General features: G+C 47.4%; 1 protein-coding gene across 1 annotated transcript in view; it reads right to left on the bottom strand.

The window, feature by feature from the left end:
* LOC121584395 (glutamate receptor ionotropic, delta-2) overlaps positions 1–21,269 on the bottom strand; it is a 638,531-nt gene that overhangs the window by 168,383 nt on the left and 448,879 nt on the right. Inside the window, exons 6-7 of the mRNA XM_045225956.1 lie at positions 19,869–20,042; positions 1,694–1,855 (exon numbers count right to left, since the gene is read on the bottom strand). Of these exons, the coding sequence (XP_045081891.1) occupies positions 1,694–1,855; positions 19,869–20,042 (336 nt within the window). The remainder of the gene's footprint in view (positions 1–1,693; positions 1,856–19,868; positions 20,043–21,269) is intronic.

The following is a 21,269-nucleotide window of genomic DNA, read 5'->3' as shown; positions in this document are numbered from 1 at the left end:
CTTGGTTTGAAGAAATCAACTGTGGGAGCAATTATTAGGAAATGGAAGACATACAAGACCACTGATAATCTCCCTCGATCTGGGGCTCCACGCAAGATCTCACCCCGTGGGGTCAAAATGATCACAAGAACGGTGAGCAAAAATCCCAGAACCACACGGGGGGACCTAGTGAATGACCTGCAGAGAGCTGGGACCAAAGTAACAAAGCCTACCATCAGTAACACACTACGCCGCCAGGGACTCAAATCCTGCAGTGCCAGACGTGTCCCCCTGCTTAAGCCAGTACATGTCCAGGCCCGTCTGAAGTTTGCTAGAGTGCATTTGGATGATCCATAAGAGGATTGGGAGAATGTCATATGGTCAGATGAAACCAAAATATAACTTTTTGGTAAAAACTCAACTCGTCATGTTTGGAGGACAAAGAATGCTGAGTTGCATCCAAATAACACCATACCTACTGTGAAGCATGGGGGTGGAAACATCATGCTTTGGGGCTGTTTTTCTGCAAAGGGACCAGGATGACTGATCCGTGTAAAGGAAAGAATGAATGGAGCCATGTATCGTGAGATTTTGAGGGAAAACCTCCTTCCATCAGCAAGGGCATTCAAGATGAAACGTGGCTGGGTCTTTCAGCATGACAATGATCCCAAACACACCGCCCGGGCAACGAAGGAGTGGCTTCGTAAGAAGCATTTCAAGGTCCTGGAGTGGCCTAGCCAGTCTCCAGATCTCAACACGGAGTTGAAAGTCCGTGTTGCCCAGCGACAGCCCCAAAACATCACTGCTCTAGAGGAGATCTGCATGGAGGAATGGGCCAAAATACCAGCAACAGTGTGTGAAAACCATGTGAAGACTTACAGAAAACGTTTGACCTGTGTTATTGCCAACAAAGGATATATAACAAAGTATTGAGAAACTTTTGTTATTGACCAAATACTTATTTTCCACCATAATTTGCAAATAAATTCATTAAAAATCCTACAATGTGATTTTCTGGAATTTTTTTCCTCATTTTGTCTGTCATAGTTGACGTGTACCTATGATGAAAATTACAGGCCTCTCTCATCTAATTTAAGTGGGAGAACTTGCACAATTGGTGGCTGACTAAATACTTTTTTCCCCCACTGTATATAGCACACTACCTTCAACCAAAACCCTGTGGGCCCTGATCAAAAGTAGTCACTATATAGGTAATAGGGTTCAATTTGGGATGCAGCCATAATCTAGGACTGGGACAGCATGTGGGTGCAATTATTACCAGGTAGAACAGAAAACCAGCAGTGTTCCGGACCTCCAGGCTCGGATTTGAATACCCTTGGTCTATAACCTGGTCTGGTAGTCAGGATAAACTCCTGTCTCTAAGAATAACCCCCTTTATGGACCAGTACCTTAATCTCTTTATCTTAACCCCCTATATGGACCAGTACTTAATCTCTTTATCTTAACCCCCTATATGGACCAGTACTTAATCTCTTTATCTTAACCCCCTATATGGACCAGTACTTAATCTCTTTATCTTAACCCCCTATATGGACCAGTACTTAATCTCTTTATTTTAACCCCCTATATGGACCAGTACTTAATCTCTTTGTCTTAACCCCCTTTATGGACCAGTACTTAATCTCTTTATCTTAACCCCCTTTATGGACCAGTACTTAATCTCTTTATTTTAACCCCCTATATGGACCAGTACCTTTTTGACGTTGTCCAGCATGGGCCGTCCACCTTGCCAGGGCTTGGAGTTCTTGCGGATACAGGTGAGGCTGGCCATGCTGTGCCACTTCCTGTCCTCCAGCTTCCTGTGGAAAGTGTTGGCCAATAGCAGCACTGTGTCGTAGATGTAGCGGTTGGTTATCTAGGGAAAGAGGGAGGGAGGGAGGGAGGGGGAGGGGGGGTGGGTGGGAGGAAGGACACAGAGGAAGGGGAGGGTGAGACAACAGAAGGGAAGTAGAGGGGAAGGGTGAGACAACAGAAGGGAAGTAGAAGGGAAGGGTGAGACAAAACATGAACGAGGTAAAGAGGGAGAAAAGGAGAAGAGACCAAAAATGGAGGGAGAAGATAACAACGGAACAAAAGAAACAGGGGAAGATGGTCAAAAGTAGTGCACTGTATAGGGAATAGGGTGCCATTTGAGATGCAGATAAAGTATGCTCTGCTCTGCACCCTGCTGAAAGCTGCTGTGACGGCTGGCAGTGAAACATGCCGTGATCATAAGGAGTAGACAGCCGTGGCTGGCATCATTTGAAAGAAAATTGATGCGCGCGCTCGCGTCATTTCATCAGTTCTTTGATCATTGGTAAAGAAGCAACACCTAACACCTGCGATTTGTAGCTACATCTCTGAAGTTCTCTCTGCAAACATCCACTCTAACTACTGTTTGCGGTACACATACAGGCTCCCAGTTCCCGGTAAAGAAAGAGGCCCTGGAAGGATTAAAACAGCTTTATCTCTGTAGCTTTGTCTAGGTTCAGCCTTTAAAAGCTCCACAACACAAATCGCACCACGCGCATCTTTTTAAAACTAGAACAGCCTGGCCTTTCAACATATAAGTACCCGCTAGAGAACGTTACCAGGCGTTTCCTTTAGCATATGCATCAGATGCATATCAACCCGCAAGGTGCGCAAACATGCTTGATAAATAAATGCTTGATAAATAATGCATAGACTATTGTAAAGGATTAATTGCATGAAGCAATATTCTTGGAAATATATCAATAAAAGAACAAAAAAACAATAGTTATTTGTCTAGATAGAAAAAACATTGGTCTATAGCCTATTTTTGTAACGATCCCGGCTGTCTGAGTCGGGTCCTGTCTGGTGACTAGTTTTTCCTGTTCGTAATCTCCAGTTTCCCGAGGGTTCGGGAACGCTCCGGGGAGCGCTCTGGTTTTCCGCACCTGCATCCCATCAGCAATCTGCACACCTGGTCCTGATCATCACCCTTCTTAGGCTCTGGCCGAACATCCAGTTCCTGCCGGATCGTTAGCTATGAACAGTATGTTTGTCAGCGTGTCAGCCTCTGAGCCCTTAGTTAGTTTTGTTGTTTTGCACCTTGTTACTTGCTGTGTACTGACCTCCGTTTTTGTTCTGTCTGCAGTCTCTCACCCGGAGCCTTCACCCAACCTCTGCCTGATGGTCGGCGGCTGCCGAGCCAGTACCGGACCAACCACTGCACCCTCAACAACCCATCCACGCCACCCGCTCTGTTCCCTGGATTATTCAGCCTCACTCGGAATCTACTAAATAAACACTCACCTTTCTCTCAACGTACCTTGTCCTTGTCTGCTTCTGGGTTCTGGCATAGTAAACCGTGACAGAACGATCCGGCCAGTAATGAACCCAGCGGACCTGGACTCCGTTACGCCATGCTATTACCCAGCAGGAGAAGATGTTGGGCCATCATAGCACGGTACTACAGGAGATCGCGTTGTCAGTTCGGAACCTTTCTACCGGTCTGGCGGAGGTCCAGAACCAACGTAAGTGTCCGGTGGAGGATCCACTACCGGTTTCACCCATCTCGCCTGCCGCTTCTGAAGCTGTGTCCATCCGTGAGCCCAAGGTTCCGACGCCGGATAAATATGAGGGGGAGCTGGGAAGATGCCGTTCCTTCCTTATGCAGTGTGGATTAGTGTTCGATCTACAGCCCTACTCTTATGCCACAGACAAGGCTAGGATAGCCTTTGTGATTGAGTTGCTGCGTGGTCGAGCGCTGGAGTGGGCTTCAGCCGTTTGGGAACGACAGGATCCCTGCATGGCTTCATACCAGGGGTTCACGGCCGAGATGAGGAAGCTCTTCGACCATTCCGTCCGAGGGAGGGACGCAGCTAGGCGCCTGTTTTCGCTTCGCCAAGGAACTCGCAGCGTGGCCGACTTCGTGATCGAGTTCAAGACGTTGGCTGTGGAGAGTGGGTGGAACGAGGAGTCGCTGCAAGCGGCCTTTTACCAGGGTCTGTCGGAGCAGCTCAAGGATGAGTTGATCTCCTATCCGGAGCCTAGTGACCTGGACAGCTTGGTAGCCTTGTCTATTCGGGTGGATAATCGAGTCCGAGAGCGAAGGAGGGAGAAGCAATGGGGTCCGTCCAATCGATCAGCTTCTCAGTTCCCAGTCGGGTCGGGTGGTGGACCAGAACACGTCGATCATTCTCCACCACAATGGATTAGTGGAGAGGTCCTCTCTCCCGATTCTGAACCCATGCAAGTGGGGCGGCACGGGTTAACCAAGGAGGAGCGTCAACATAGACGTAAGACCAACTGCTGCCTCTACTGTGGTAGCTCGGGACATTACATCTCCACTTGTTCCCGGCGGTCGTCAAACTGCCCGGCTCGCTAAAGTTGGGAGGACTTTTAGCGAGCCAGTTTCAACCTCTCAGTACCTCTGTCAGACCCCGTTTCCCGGCTACCCTTGTGAACAGGAATCAGAGCTTAGCGCTTAACGCTTTTATCGATTCAGGTGCCGATGGAAGCTTTCTTGATGCCGAGTTGGTGGAACAGCTGGGGCTTTCCAAGGAGCAATTGCCGGAAGCCATTGAAGCGACCACTCTGAACGGCAGTAGTCTGGCACGTATCACGATGAGGACTGAACCGGTTAAGATGCGGTTGTCGGGGAATCATTCTGAGATGATTTCATTCTTCATTCTGCCGTCTTCCCATGTTCCTCTGGTCCTTGGATACCCCTGGCTGAAGGAACACAATCCCACGTTCGATTGGGTGGACGGGCAAGGTAACGAGTTGGAGCCTTGATTGTCATGCTAACTGTCTCAAGACTGCCTGCCCCCATTCGGTTCCCAGTCAGGTGATTGAGGCTAAACCCCCAGATTTGTCCCTGGTTCCCGAGACATATCACGATTTGGGGAAGTTTTCAGTAAGCAGAAGGCTCTGTCACTCCCTCCCCACCGACCATATGATTGTGCCATCAACCTGGTCCCTGGAGCTGTCTACCCCAAGGGAAGGTTATACAGTATCTCCCGACCTGAACGTGAGGCGTTGGAGACCTACATCAAGGAGTCCCTAGCTGCTGGTCTCGTTCGTCCCTCGTCATCACCCCTGGGGGCAGGATTCTTCTTTGTGGGTAAGAAGGATGGCTCTCTTCGACCGTGTATTGATTATCGGGGGTTGAATGACATCACGGTCAAGAACAAGTATCCCCTGCCCTTGATGAGTTCTGCCTTCGACTCCTTACAGGGTGCTACGGTGTTCACCAAGCTAGACCTACGCAATGCGTATCACCTGGTCCGGATCAGAGAGGGGGACGAGTGGTTGACGGGTTTCAATACACCGATGGGTCACTCGAGTATCAGGTGATGCCGTTTGGACTGACCAATGCTCCAGCGGTATTCCAGAGTATGGTGAACGACGTCCTGAGAGATATGATCGGTCTCTTTGTGTTTGTTTACCTGGATGACATTCTGATCTTCTCGAAGGAACCTTCCGACCACGTCCAGCATGTCCGGCAGGTTCTGCAGCGATTGTTGGAGAATCGCCTGTTCGTGAAGGCCGAGAAGTGCGAGTTTCACGCCCACACGACATCCTTTCTCGGGTACATCATCTCCAGGGGAGAGATTAGGATGGACCAGGAGAAGGTTAGAGCGGTTCTGGAGTGGGCCCAGCCCGGTACGAGATTGCAGCTCCAGAGATTTTTGGGGTTTGCGAATTTCTACCGCAGATTCATCCGGGATTACAGCCGTGTGGCCGCTCCGTTAACTGCCTTGACTTCCAGTATCAGGACCTTCAAGTGGAATCCGGAGGCGGATCGAGCGTTTCTGGATTTGAAGAGGCGATTCACCAACGCACCGATTCTCTCTCAACCGGACACGGCCCGTCAGTTCGTCGTTGAAGTGGACGCGTCTGATGTGGGAGTTGGCGCCATCCTGTCGCAGCGATGCTCCACGGACAGTAAACTCCATCCCTGCGCCTACTACTCTCGTCGCCTTTCGCCTGCGGAGAGGAATTACGATGTGGGTAACCGGGAGCTTCGCGGTGAAACTTGCCTTGGAGGAGTGGCGCCACTGGTTGGAGGGGGCGGAGCAACCGTTTATTGTCTGGACTGACCACAAGAATCTTGCTTACGTGCAATCGGCTAAACGTCTCAACTCCCGTCAGGCCAGGTGGGCGTTGTTTTTCGGACGATTCAAGTTTGCCCTGACGTTCCGACCTGGATCTAAGAACGGCAAGGCGGACGCCTTGTCCCGGATGTTCTCCAAGACGGAGGAGAGTGGGTCCAAGACCGAGACAATTCTCCCCCGGAACTGCGTCGTGGGAGCAGTTATGTGGAAGATTGAGGAGGAGGTGCTGGCGGCCCTTCGGACTCAGCCCGGTCCCGGTAACGGTCCACCCGGTCGGTTGTTTGTGCCTGAGTCGGTTCGTCCGGCTGTCCTCAAATGGTCCCACGCCAGCAAGATGGCTTGTCACCCTGGCGTGGCTCGGACAATGGCGTTTCTTCGCAGACGTTTTTGGTGGCCTGCCATGGCCGAGGATACTCGGGGTTTGTTGCTGCCTGTCCAGTGTGTGCGCAGAATAAGAGTACCAATCGGCCCAGCTCTGGACTACTTCACCCCCTTCCTATTCCCCGGCGACCATGGTCGCATCTGGCCCCTGGACTTCGTCACTGGGTTGCCCGCTTCTGAGGGGAACACGGTCGTTCTGACTATCGTGGACAGATTCAGCAAGTTCGCCCACTTTGTGCCAATTGCCAAGCTTCCCTCTGCCTCGGAGACGTCCGAGATCCTGGTTAGGGAGGTTTTCAGGGTCCACGGTTTGCCCAGTGATATCGTTTCCGACCGTGGCCCTCAGTTTACCTCTGCTGTCTGGAAGTCCTTCTGTTTGGCCATTGGAGCTACAGTCAGTCTCACATCTGGTTTTCACCCCCAATCCAATGGTCAGGCGGAGAGAGCCAACCAGAAGATGGAATCCACGCTACGCTGTCTGGTCTCTTCCAACCCCACCTCCTGGGTCTCTCAGTTGCCTTGGGTTGAGTATGCCCACAATACTCTTCCTACATCTGCCACTGGGATGTCCCCCTTCCAGTGCCTGTATGGCTACCAACCTCCCCTGTTTCCTTCTCAGGAGAAGGAGCTCTCAGTGCCTTCTGTTCAGGCCCATATTCGTCGTTGCCACCGGACCTGGCATCGGGCCAGAAAGGCACTCCTTAGAGTTTCGGACCGGTATCAGCTCCAGGCGATCGTCGCCGGATCCCCGCTCCCACCTATACCATCGGAGATAGGGTTTGGTTGGCCACACGGGATCTTCCGTTACGGACTGAGTCTAGGAAGTTGTTACCGAAGTTCATTGGTCCGTTTGTGGTGGAGAAGGTGATCAATCCAGTGGCAGTTCGACTCAAACTACCGAGGACGCTCAGAGTCCATCCCACCTTTCATGTCTCCTGCCTCAAGCCTGTCTTCCTCAGTCCTCTGTTGCCTCCCCTCCGCCTCCTCCTCCTCCTCCTCGGATGATCGGAGGTGGTCCTGCCTACACGGTGCGTCGCATCATGGATTCCAGACGGCGGGGCCGGGGTTTCAGTATCTCGTGGACTGGGAGGGGGTATGGCCCTGAGGAGAGGAGTTGGATTCCGCGGCGACAGGTCCTTGATGCGGACCTCATCAGTGACTTCTACCGCCTCCATCCTGGCGCTCCGGGGAGTCCGCCCGGTGGCGTCTGGCCGGAGGGGGTACTGTAACGATCCCGGCTGTCTGAGTCGGGTCCTGTCTGGTGACTAGTTTTTCCTGTTCGTAATCTCCAGTTTCCCGAGGGTTCGGGAACGCTCCGGGGAGCGCTCTGGTTTTCCGCACCTGCATCCCATCAGCAATCTGCACACCTGGTCCTGATCATCACCCTTCTTAGGCTCTGGCCGAACATCCAGTTCCTGCCGGATCGTTGGCTATGAACAGTATGTTTGTCAGCGTGTCAGCCTCTGAGCCCTTAGTTAGTTTTGTTGTTTTGCACCTTGTTACTTGCTGTGTACTGACCTCCGTTTTTGTTCTGTCTGCAGTCTCTCACCCGGAGCCTTCACCCAACCTCTGCCTGATGGTCGGCGGCTGCCGAGCCAGTACCGGACCAACCACTGCACCCTCAACAACCCATCCACGCCACCCGCTCTGTTCCCTGGATTATTCAGCCTCACTCGGAATCTACTAAATAAACACTCACCTTTCTCTCAACGTACCTTGTCCTTGTCTGCTTCTGGGTTCTGGCATAGTAAACCGTGACAATTTTAGTTTCCCTTACAATAAAAACATGACAGTCCATTTGATCTACTTTATTTGTAGATTTGATTAGTAATAGAGTTATAGAAATTAATTAAGTCCAGTTACAGCTTCTTTTGACAAAGTAGAAACTAAAAAGGTAATAATAATAATAATAATAATAATAATAATAATAATAATAATAATAATAATAATAATAATAATAACAACAATATAACCAGCCAGGTGAGCAGGTGAAATGATTTGCTGTATTCCTAAACAAAAGCACCAGAGCATGAACAATTGCAAAGGATTAATTGCACAAGATATAAAAACAGTCATTTGTTGATTGCATGTGACACTGTATTGTGCCCTTATACCCGTGCCTTCACACATTAATCAATCTCATCTTCTCTTTATGCTTTGGGTCCACAATCAGCACACAGCTTCGGGGCTTTGTGTGAGCAAGCCCCACAAACATATCGGTTGCAATGCACACAGATTTCATGGGCTTTGTTTCGTGTGCACCTGCCGACTTGACATTGTGTCTTATTTTTCCCGAGCGGGAGCTGTGGTGCTTGGGGAAGAGAGAGAGCAGGACCTGCTGCCTTGGCGGCCTGCTTGGCGGCTCACGAAGCTCACATGCCAGATCCAGTGGGATACAGTGAGGGAAAAAAGTATTTGATCTCCTGCTGATTTTGTACGTTCGCCCACTGACAAAGAAATTATCAGTCTATAATTTTAATGGTAGGTTTATTTGAACAATGAGAGACAGAATAACAACAAAAAAATCCAGAAAAACACATGTCAAAATTTTTATAAATTGATTTGCATTTTAATGAGGGAAATAAGTATTTGACCCCCTCTCAATCAGAAATATTTCTGGCTCCCAGGTGTCTTTTATACAGGTAACAAGCTGAGATTAGGAACACACTCTTAAAGGGAGTGCTCCTAATCTCAGTTTGTTACCTGTAAAAAGACACCTGTCCACAGAAGCAATCAATCAATCAGATTCCAAACTCTCCACCATGGCCAAGACCAAAGAGCTCTCCAAGGATGTCAGGGACAAGATTGTAGACCTACACAAGGCTGGAATGGGCTACAAGACCATCGCCAAGCAGCTTGGTGAGAAGGTGACAACAGTTGATGTGATTATTTGCAAATGGAAGAAATACAAAATAACTGTCAATCTCCCTCGGCCTGGGGCTCCATGCAAGATCTCACCTCGTGGAGTTGCAATGATCATTAGAACAGTGAGGAATCAGCCCAGAACTACACGGGAGGATCTTGTCAATGATCTCAAGGCAGCTGGGACCATAGTCACCAAGAAAACAATTGGTAACACATTACGCCGTGAAGGACTGAAATCCTGCAGCGCCCACAAGGTCCCCCTGCTCAAGAAAGCACATATACAGGGCCGTCTGAAGTTTGCCAATGAACATCTGAATGATTCAGAGGAGAACTGGGTGAAAGTGTTGTGGTCAGATGAGACCAAAATGGAGCTCTTTGTCATCAACTCAACTCGCCGTGTTTGGAGGAGGAGGAATGCTGCCTATGACCCCAAGAACATCATCCCCACCGTTAAACATGGAGGTGGAAACATTATGCTTTGGGGGTGTTTTTCTGCTAAGGGGACAGGACAACTTCACCGCATCAAAGGGACGATGGACGGCGCCATGTACCGTCAAATCTTGGGTGAGAACCTCCTTCCCTCAGCCAGGGCATTGAAAATAGGTAGTGGATGGGTATTCCAGCATGACAATGACCCAAAACACACGGCCAAGGCAACAAAGGAGTGGCTCAAGAAGACGCACATTAAGGTCCTGGAGTGGCCTAGCCAATCTCCAGACCTTAATCCCATAGAAAATCTGTGGAGGGAGCTGAAGGTTCAAGTTGCCAAACGTCAGGCTCGAAACCTTAATGACTTGGAGAAGATCTGCAAAGAGGAGTGGGACAAAATCCCTCCTGAGATGTGTGCAAACCTGGTGGCCAACTACAAGAAACGTCTGACCTCTGTGATTGCCAACAAGGGTTTTGCCACCAAGTACTAAGTCATGTTTTGCAGAGGTGTCAAATACTTATTTCCCTCATTAAAATGCAAATCAATTTATAACATTTTTGACATGCGTTTTTCTGGATTTTTTTGTTGCTATTCTGTCTCTCACTGTTCAAATAAACCTACCATTAAAAATATAGACTTGTCTATAAAGGCACGCGCCTTTGCTTGTTCACTGTTCCTAGCAGGCTAGTCTTCTTTGCAATCAACTTGTCTTCCAGGGAAATTGATGTGAAGAAGTTGCCCATGGTCACATTTCTGCCTTTGCCCATGTAAGACTCCACGAGTCTCAAAACCAGTCTCAGACAGTCGCTCACCCGCTGGCCTGGTTTAATCTTTCCCCAGATATGGAAAGCCATTGAGCAAGTATTTGGTTTCGACGTCGGCGGCTAACCGAAACTTAACTGAAGTCACATGCACCATTATCAGTTTCTATCTGGTTTCTAGCGCCCATTCATTCATTGACGACAGAATAGTGCACTATATCAGGAATACGGTTTTTGGGGCAGAGCCAGAGGTAGAAGGGGGAGACAGAGAATAGTTCATTCGGGCCCTGATCGATGGCACTGTGATTTAGCAGGAGCGTTGTCTCCATTTTAATGACAAAGTAATAAATAGAGTGGAGTGCCCATTAAGTTTGCCGTTGTTTATTAACCTGTCACAATATCGAGTGCCGTGTTCCAGCGCCCACCGTCCTAACCGGGCATCCCCCTGACATAGGCATTTATCGCTGCGAGGTCACCCATGCATCAAATCAAATCGAATCAAATCGTATTTGTCACATGCGCCGAAATACAACAAGTGTAGACTTTACCGTGAAATGCTTACTTACGAGCCCTTAACCAACAATGCAGTTAAAAAGTAAGAACATTTACCAATAGATAAAAATAAAATAATAACACAATAAAAAAACACAATACAATAACGAGGCTATATACAAGGAGTACCGGTACCGAGTCAGTGTACTGGGCTACAAGGTAGTTGAGGTGATTAATTGAGGTACTATGTAAATGTAAATTTGGATAGGTGATTCATTGAAATACTATGTACATGTAGGTAGGGGTGAAAAGCAGAAAGTCTGCGTAGCCGTTTAATGAACTGTTCAGCAGTCTTATGGCTTTGGGGTAGACACTGTTCAGGAGCCTTTTGGTCCCAGACTTGGTGCTCCGGTACCACTTGCCGTGCGGTAGCAGAGAACAGACTGTGACCTGGGTGGCTGACAATTTTTAGGGCCTTCCTCTGACACCGCCTTGTATAGAGGTCCTGGATGACAGGGCGCTCGGCCCCAGTGATATACTGGGCCATACACACCACCATCTGTAGAGCCGTGAGGTCGGATGCCAAGCAAGATGCTCTCAATGGTGCAGTTGTATAACTTGTTGAGGATCTGAGGGCCCATGCCAAATCCTTTCAACTCCTGAGGGGAAGAGGCGTTGTCGTGCCCTCTTCATGACTGGGTTGGTGTGTTTGGGCCATGATAGGTCATTAGTGATGTGGACACCGAAGAACTTAAAGCGCTCGACCCGCTCCACTACAGCCCCATCGATGTGGATGGGGGCGTGCTCAGCCCTCCATTTCCTGTAGTCCACGATCAGCTCCTTTGTCTTGCTGACGTTGAGGGAGAGGTTGTTGCCCTGGCACTACACTACCAGGTCTCTGACCTCCTCCCTGCAGGCGGTCTCATCATTGTCAGTGATCAGGCCTTTCACCGTCGTGTCATGGGCAAACTTTATGATTTGGAATAGGGTGGCAGTAAGAATATAGCCAGGCTCCCCATGCAAAACAACAGCCCAATCACCCAGCATACTACAGGACAACATGTTTTAGCATGCTGGGGGATTGTGCTGTTGGTTCCATCAACGTCATTAAGAAATTGTTTAGGAATAATAATTTAAATGCCTAAGATATTCACAGGAAAAACATTGAGATAATTTAAATCTATGGGCGGTGAATGCTAAGCGTGGCATTACCATGCAATGTAAATGGATAGTGCTTAAGTTCGATTCATCACACACACGTAAGCACAAACGTGCATGTGCACGCATGCTTAGGGAACACACACACTCAGACGCACACACACACACACACACACACACACACACACACACACACACACACACACACACACACACACACACACAAGGAACACACATACACAGGCCACGCTCAGATAGTTACTGCTGCAGACCACCTGAGAAAGTACCAACTAAATGGAGTAGGACGCTAGATGAAAACACAGCTCGTACAAAATGACTGCAACTTTTGGAGTGCGTGTTTTTCCTTTTCTGTTGTCTCCATTCCAGAGAGGAGACTAGTTTATTATTTATTATTGAGATGTTTATTACTGCGTCACAACAAAGGATTATTACTTTGCAGCTTCAAGGAAAATTCTTCAAAAAATCTCCAGCATGAAGTGCCTACGCAGTATGTATTTAGAAAAAGGACAGAGCCCTAACTGCTCCACAGGGACACAGACACAGAAATAATAAAAAGAGCAACCTGGAGAGAGAAGAAAAGCATGACGGTGAATCCTCGTGACTCTGAAGCATCACTACTGTCATTACTGTGCCCAGAAGAAAAAATAAGCATTTGACTTGAATGGTGGGAGGGGTGAGGGTTTGGACTGGTAGAGGGAGGGGGTGAGGGTTTGGACTGGTAGAGGGAGAGGGGTGAGGGTTTGGACTGGTAGAGGGAGAGGAGTGAGGGTTTGGACTGGTAGAGGGAGAGGGGTGAGGGTTTGGACTGGTAGAGGGAGAGGGGTGAGGGTTTGGACTGGTAGAGGGAGAGGGGTGAGGGTTTGGACTGGTAGAGGGAGAGGGGTGAGGGTTTGGACTGGTAAAGGGAGAGGGGTGAGGGTTTGGACTGGTAGAGGGAGAGGGGTGAGGGTTTGGACTGGTAGAGGGAGGGGGGTGAGGGTTTGGACTGGTAGAGGGAGGGGGGTGAGGGTTTGGGTCTGGCCTGGTAGAGGGGGTTGAGGGTTTGGCCTGGTAGAGGGACGGTGGTGAGGGTTTGGGTTTGGCCTGGTAAAGGGAGGGGGTGAAGGTTTGGCCTGGTAGAGGGAGGGGTGAGGGTTTGGCCTGGTAGAGGGAGCGGGGTGAGGGTTTGGCCTGGTAGAGGGAGAGGGTGAGGGTTTGGCCTGGTAGAGGGAGAGAGTGAGGGTTTGGCCTGGTAGAGGGAGCGGGGTGAGGGTTTGGCCTGGTAGAGGGAGAGGGTGAGGGTTTGGCCTGGTAGAGGGAGCGGGTTCACACAATACCCCAAAATGACTAAGTGAAAACTTGTTTTTACTTTATTGAAATAATTGAAAACGATTAGCCTGGTAGAGCGAGAGGGGTGAGGGTTTGGGTTTGGCCAGGTAGAGGGAGGGGGGAGGGTTTGGCCTGATAATGACAAAATGAAAATATGTTTTTAGAAATTTTAGCAAATGTATTGAAAACGAAATACAGTCTTTCTGGGTAAGTCTATAAGAGCTTTGCACACTTGGATTGTACAATATTTGCACATTATTCTTTTTTTAATTCTTCAAGCGCTGTTAACTTGGTTGATCATAGCTAGACAGCCATTTTCAAGTCTTTCCATAGATTTTCAAGCTGATTTAAGTCAAACCGTAACCACCGTCTGTCTGTCCCTTTATGTCTGTCTGTCTGCCTGGCTGTCTGTGTCAATCTTTTACTGAACAACATTTAAAAAAATCTGTCTTACTAAGCACGGTCTCTATTGAATGCTGAGCTGTAGTCAATGAACAGCATTCTCACATACGTTGCTCCTTTTGTCCATGTGGAAAAGGGCAGCATGGAGTGCGATTGAGATTGTGTCATCTGTGGATCTGTTGGGGCGGAATGCGAATTGGAGTGGGTCTAGGGTTTCCGGGATGATGATGTTGATGTGAGCCATGACCAGCCACTGCGCCACTCGGGCTCCCGAGTGGCGCAGCGGTCTAAGGCACTGCATCTCAGTGCTTGAGGCGTCACTACAGACCCCCTGGTTCGATTCAAGGCTGTATCACAACCGGCCGTGATTGGGAGTCCCATAGGGCGGCGCACAATTGGCCCAGCGTCGTCCGGGTTTGGCCCGTCATTGTAAATAGGTATTTGTTCTTAACTGACTTGCCTAGTTAAATAAAGGTTTAAAAAAAAGCACTTCATGGTAGTCATTTAGGCAGGTTACCTTCACTTTCTTTGGCACAGGGACTATGGTGGTCTGCTTGAAACATGTAGGTATTACAGACTTGGTCAGGGAGAGGTTGAACAGTTCAGTGAAGACACTTGCCAGTTGGTCCACGCATGCTCTGAGTACACGTCCTGGTAATCCGTCTGGCCCCACGGTCTTGTGAATGTTGACCTGTTTAAAGGTCTTGCTCACATCGGCTACAGAGAGCGTGATCACACAGTCATCCAGAACAGCTGGTGCTCTCATGCATGATTCAGTGTTGCTTGCCTCGAAGCGAGCATAAAAGGCATTTAGCCCGTCTGGTAGGCTAGCGTCACTGGGCAGCTCGCGGCTGGGTTTCCCTTTGTAGTCCATAATAGTTTGCAAGCCCTGCCACATCCGACAAGCATCAGAGCCGGTGTAGTAGGATTAAATCTTAGTCCTGTATTGACGCTTTGCCTGTCTGATGGTTCATCTGAGGGCATAGCGGGACTTCTTATAAGCGTCCGGAATAGTGTCCCGCTCCTTGAAAGCGGCAGCTCTAGCCTATAACCGGTGCCCCCGCACATTGACTCTGTACCGGTACCCCCTGTACAGTTGAAGTCGGAAGTTTACATACACTTTAGCCAATACATTTAAACTCAGTTTTTCACAATTCCTGACATTTAATCCTAGTAAAAAGTCCATGTCTTACGTCAGTTAGGATTACCACTTTATTTTAAGAATGGGTTTGGGTGGGAAATCTCGGTAACCCAGTCCCCGTTATTAAACCCTAATGGTGCCCCATTGTCTTATGTACTATGTGGCACGCCAAAATAACGTTTTTTTATTAATATACCATTGATTTATGTAGAGAAGCCTAGAGGGATAGTTGTAACGTGAGTTTTATGATTGATGATTGATGATTTATGTGTGTATGTAAAGAAGCTAAGAGGGATAGATGTAACATGGGGACTGTTGTTTTGTGTTTCTGCTCAACTCCATCCAAAGACTTTGGCCAATGACAGGTCATTGAAGGTACTGAATGAATGTTACAGTGACGGAGATGGACAGCTTGTGTGAAATGTTGAGAGACTGTTCTTGAATGAGAGACTCTGGGAAGTACACATTTTGCCCCATGCTTGGGATATACACTACATGACCAAAAGTATGTGGACACCTGCTCGTCATTCCAAAATCATGGGCATTAATATGGAGTTGGTCCCCCCTTTGCTGCTAGAACAGCCTCTACTCTTCTGGGAAGGATTTCCACTAGATATTGGAACGTTGCTGCAGGGTCTTGCTTCCAGTCAGCCACAAGAGCATTAGTGAGGTCGGGCACTGATGTTGGAAGATTAGGCCTGGCTCGCAGTCGATGTTTCAATTCATCCCAAAGTAGTTCGATGGGGTTGAAGTCAGGGCTCTGTGCAGGCCAGTCAAGTTCTTCCACACCGATCTTGACAAACCATTTCTGTATGGACCTCGCTGTGTGCACGGGGACATTGCCATGCTGAAACAGGACAGGGTCTTCCCCAAAGTGTTGCCACAAAGTTGGAAGCACAGAATAGTCTAGAATGTCATTGTACGCTGTAGCTTTAAGATTTCCCTACACTGGAACTATGGAGCCTAGCCCAAACCATGAAAAACAGCCCCAGATCATTATTCTTCCTCCACCAAACTTTACAGTTGGCACTATGCAATCGGGCAGGTAGCGTTCTCCTGGCATCCACCAAACCCAGATTCGTTTGTCGGACTGCCAGATGGTGAAGCGGGATTCATCACTCCAGAGAATGCATTTCCACCGCTCCAGAGTCCAATGGCGGTGAGCTGTACACCCCTCCAGTTGACGCATGGTGATCTTAGGCTTGTGTGCAGCTGCTCAGCCATTGAAACCCATTTAATGAAGCTCCCGATGAACAGTTCTTGTGACGTTGCTTCCAGAGGCAGTTTGGAACTCGGTAGTAAGTGTTGCAACCGAGGACAGACGATTTTTACATGCTTCAGCAATCGGCAGTCCCGTTCTGTGAGCTTGTGTGGCCTACCACTGTTGTTGTTCCTAGACGTTTCCACTTCACAATAACAGCACTTACAGTTGATCGGGGCAGCTCTAGCAGGGCAGAAATCTGACTAACTGACTTGTTGGAAAGGTGGCATCCTATGACGGCGCCAAGTTGAAAGTCACTGAGCTCCTCAGTAAGGCCATTCTCCTGCCAGTGTTTGCATGTGTGTGTGCTCGATTTTATACACCTGTCAGCAACGGGTGTGGCTGAAATAGCCAAATCCACTCATTTGAAGGGTTTCCACATACTTTTGTATATAAGTGCATCGACGACGTCGTCCCCACGGTGACCGTACGTACATATCCCAATGTACGTACGGTCACCGTGGCTTAGTGGTTAAGAGCGTTGTGTACGTACGGCAGGTAGCTTAGTGGTTAAGAGCGTTGTGCCAGTAACCGAAAGGTTGCTGGTTCTAATCCCCGAGCCGACTAGGTGAAAAATCTGTCGATGTGCCCTTGAGCAAGGCACTTAACCCTAATTGCTCCTGTAAGTCGCTCTGGATAAGAGTGTCTGCTAAATGACAAAGAAAAAAAAAAAGAAGCTAGGGATTACAGGCAACATCCGCACCGAGCTAAATGAAATCAAATGAAATCCAATTTTATTTGCCGCATGTGCCGAATACAACAGGAGTAGACATTACAGTGAAATGCTTACTTACAAGCCCTTAACGAACAATGCAGTTTTTAAGAAAAGAAAAAGTGTTCAGTAAAAAATAGATATGTAAAATATAAAAATAATTATGAATAAATAAATAATAATAAAGGGCAGCAGTAAAATAAAATAACAGTAGGGAGGCTACAGTTAAAGTCGGAAGTTTACATACACTTAGGTTGTAGTCATTAAAACTCGTTTCTTAACCACTCCACACATTTCTTGTTAACAAACTATAGTTTTGGCAAGTCGGTTAGGACATCTACTTTGTGCATGACACAAGTAATTTTTCCAACAATTGTTTACAGACAGATTATTTCACTTATAATTCACTGTATCACAATTCCAGTGGGTCAGAAGTTTACATACACCAAGTTGACTGTGCCTTTAAACAGCTTGGAAAATTCCAGAAAATGATGTCATGGCTTTAGAAGCTTCTGATAGGCTAATTGACATAATTTGAGTCAATTGGAGGTGTACCTGTGGATGTATTCCAAGGCCAAATCAATCCCAGAACAACAGCAAATGACCTTGTGAAGATGCTGGAGGAAACAGGTACAAAAGTATCTATATCCACAGTAAAATGAGTCCTATATCGACATAACCAGAAAGGCCGCTCAGCAAGGAAGAAGCCACTACTCCAAAACCGCCATAAAAAAGCCAGACTACGGTTTGCAACTGCACATGGGGACAAAGATCGTACTTTTTGGAGAAATGTCCTCTGGTCTGATGAAACAAAGATAGAACTGTTTGGCCATAATGACCATCGTTATGTTTGGAGGAAAAAGGGGGATTCTTGCAAGCCAAAGAACACCATTCCTACCGTGAAGCAGGGGGGTTGCAGCATCATGCTGTGGGGGTGCTTTACTGCAGTAGGGACTGGTGCACTTCACAAAATAGATGGCATCATGAGGAAGGAAAATGATGTGGATATATTGAAGCAACATCTCAAGACATCAGTCAGGAAGTTAAAACTTGGTCACAAATTGGTCTTCCAAATGGACAATGACCCCAAGCATACTTCCAAAGTTGTGGCAAAATGGCTTAAGGACAAAAGCCCTGACCTCAATCCTATAGAACGTTTGTGGGCAGAACCAGCTCTGTCAGGAGGAATGGGCCAAAATTCACCCAACTTATTATGGGAAGCTTGTGGAAGGCTACTCGACACATTTGACCCAAGATAAACAATTTAAAGGCAATGTTTCCAAATGCTAATTGAGTGTATGTAAACTTCTGACCCACTGGGAACGTGATGAAAGAAATAAAAGCTGAAATAAATCATTCTGAAATAAATAAGGTATGTAAACTTCCGACTTCAACTGCATGCAAATTATGGGTAGGTTTGTTTGCTACTGGGTACCAGGTTATTTTACATGTACATTCTTAGAAAAAAACATGCTATCTAGAACCTAAAAGGGTTCATCGGCAGTCCTCATAGGAGAAACCTTTGAGGAACCCTTTTTGGTTCCAGGTAGAACCCTTTACACAGAGGGTTCTACATGGAACCCAGAAAAGTTAGACCTGGAACCAAAAAGAGTTATCCTATGGGAACAGCCAAAGAACCCTTTTGGAGCCCTTTTTTCTAAGACTGTAGCCCTTGAGCCTAAGTTTGTGTGGCTAGAGAAGGCTCTCTCTATGCTACATTTGTTTGGCTGGGTTGGACTTATTTATTTAATGTTATTATGATGGCCTAGTCCAAGTTTGTATAGCAAGAAGACTCAAGTTTCATTAATTTTATTCACGTCCACTCCCGCTCCCCCTCTCCAGCGCTCGACGTCGCCGGTCTACTAACCACCGGCCCTGGCAACCATCATTACGTACACCTGCTTCCCATCAGTACACACACCTGGACTTTATCATCACCTTGATTACCTTCCCTTTATTTAGCCCTCAGTAGCCTCAGTCATCAGGCCGTATTGGTTTGTTTTCATTCACGTTCTGTATGCTTCTCATGTTTTGTTTATCTGCAGTCTTCATTATTAAACTCACCTTCTGCACCTGCTTCCTGACTCCCAGCGTATATGTGACAAAGGCAAAATTTGGATACGATGTAGGCTAGCCTATGCGTTTTGACAATATTTTAAAATTATTTTTGCCTCTGTGATTCAGACTGTTTCAAAACCCCAATGACATAAATAGGCCTAAACATTTCAAAAACAAGACCTTGAGAGATGATCATTGACTTAATAGCTCTAGAGATTGACTACCATACATTTTTAGCCAAATGAAGGCTAACAAATGATAACGAATGCAACACGAAAATGTTAGCTTTATGTATAATAATACACCTAAGAATGTCGCATGTCGAAATACTCGGGAGAAAAGTGATTTATTCTCTGGAAGGAAAATGTGTAAAATTAGAGGAAAATATAAAACCTTAGGTACAATGTTCTTTCCCTCCCTGCCTTTGCTGTATTTGAGGGCTTGATGTACAACAATAATTATAGACACAATATTGCTGCCCCGGGGCATATTCTTTTTTATAACAACAGAGAAATGACATGCCACATTTCCATGATAATATTGCAATGAATTATGATGTTTGAAACAAACAAAATGTGGAACATAAGCCTGGGGGGCACAGGGCGACAACGTTGGTGCCATCAACAACTTTCAGATAATTAGAAGTTGTGAAATTGGGGGAAGGGGAGGTGTGGAAAAGGGGGGGACGAGGCATAATGGGAAAGACCCTATTCCCTATGTAGTGCACTACTTTTGATAGGGCTCTGGTCTAAGGTAGAGCGCAATATAAGCAATAGGGTGCATTTGGGACACATCCTTGGTGTGGTGTGGTGTTACCTCCAGTGTCTGAGCCTTGGGGTCCTTGGGGTCGCAGAGGGAGGTGTTGATGCGGTGGTTGTGCTTGACACAGCGCTGGCTGGTGTTCTGGGGCAGGGGGAAGGTCTGTCTGATCAGAGTCAGACGCCCAATCGACTTCATCACCAGCTCTTGGACGTCCTGGTCTGAGATTTCCTGTAGGAGCACAAAGAGACCCACACACACGCACGCGCACACACACACAGACGACAGACAGACAGACACACAGACAGACACACGCACACACACACACACACACAGAGACGACAGACAGACAGACAGACAGACAGACAGACAGACAGACAGACAGACAGACAGACAGACAGACAGACGACAGACAGACAGACAGACAGACAGACAGACAGACAGACACACAGACAGACACACACACCACAGGAAAAAGTGGGTTCAGAAGAACAGAGGGAAACCAATTATTATCCGTATAAACAAATACACAACTGATATTTATTGTAATCATATAGTAATCATAAAGTAATCATATTGCAATCATATTGTAATCGTATAGGAATCCTATAGTAATCCTATAGTAAGTGGGGTGGCAGGCAGCCTAGCGGTTAAAAGCATTGGACGCGTTGGGCCAGTAACCAAAAGGTGGAAAATCTGTCTGTGCTCTTGAGCAAAGCACTTAACCCTAATTGCTCCTGTAAGTCGCTCTGGAGAAGAGTGTCTGCTAAATAACTAAAATGTAAATGTAATCATCAGTATGTCATGGATCAATTCATACACTAAATTGCATTTATTCTACTATTCCCATATTGTGTTAAGAAAGCACTTTAGGCCTCGTGCACCTAGACATTATTCATTTGATGTAAACCCTGATCACATGAGAGGGGAGTGAGTGAGGAGCGGAGAAGAGAGAGAGAGCATGTGCATGTGTTCGTCCTTGTGGAACCTTGCTAATTTTAGCCTAAAGACATCTCTCTCTTTTTTGACTGGGCATGCAGAGCGCGAGGAGCAGGGTCTGATGATTTAATGAGAGCAGACGTCAGAAAGTCCCTGATGAAGGTAGCTCCAAAACTCAACCAAGCTGTTCTGGCTGACAGATTTCAATTTTTATTTGCACATGTTTTGCCTGCATGACATTGGTGATGGTGACCGTGTCCTAGGAACACACACTACTAATATCACTGCTCTGGTGGCCATTCTCCACATCCAAACAGAACACAACGATACACCTGCCTGTCATGCCAACAGAGGAACAGCCAATCTAATTTCAAACGATTTAGCAATGTGATGTGTCAAATTCTGGGCTCTTTTGTAATAGGCAACGGCCCAAACATTTCAACCCAGAAAATGAGGAAGGGGATTATCTCACAAAGCCCTGACAAAAGGCGGAATAAACACAGAAAAGTGCTAAAAAAA

The sequence above is a fragment of the Coregonus clupeaformis genome, chromosome 16, assembly GCF_020615455.1.
Source record: "Coregonus clupeaformis isolate EN_2021a chromosome 16, ASM2061545v1, whole genome shotgun sequence".
NCBI classification, from domain to species: Eukaryota; Metazoa; Chordata; class Actinopteri; order Salmoniformes; family Salmonidae; genus Coregonus; species Coregonus clupeaformis.
This window is presented reverse-complemented; position numbering and strand designations above follow the sequence as displayed.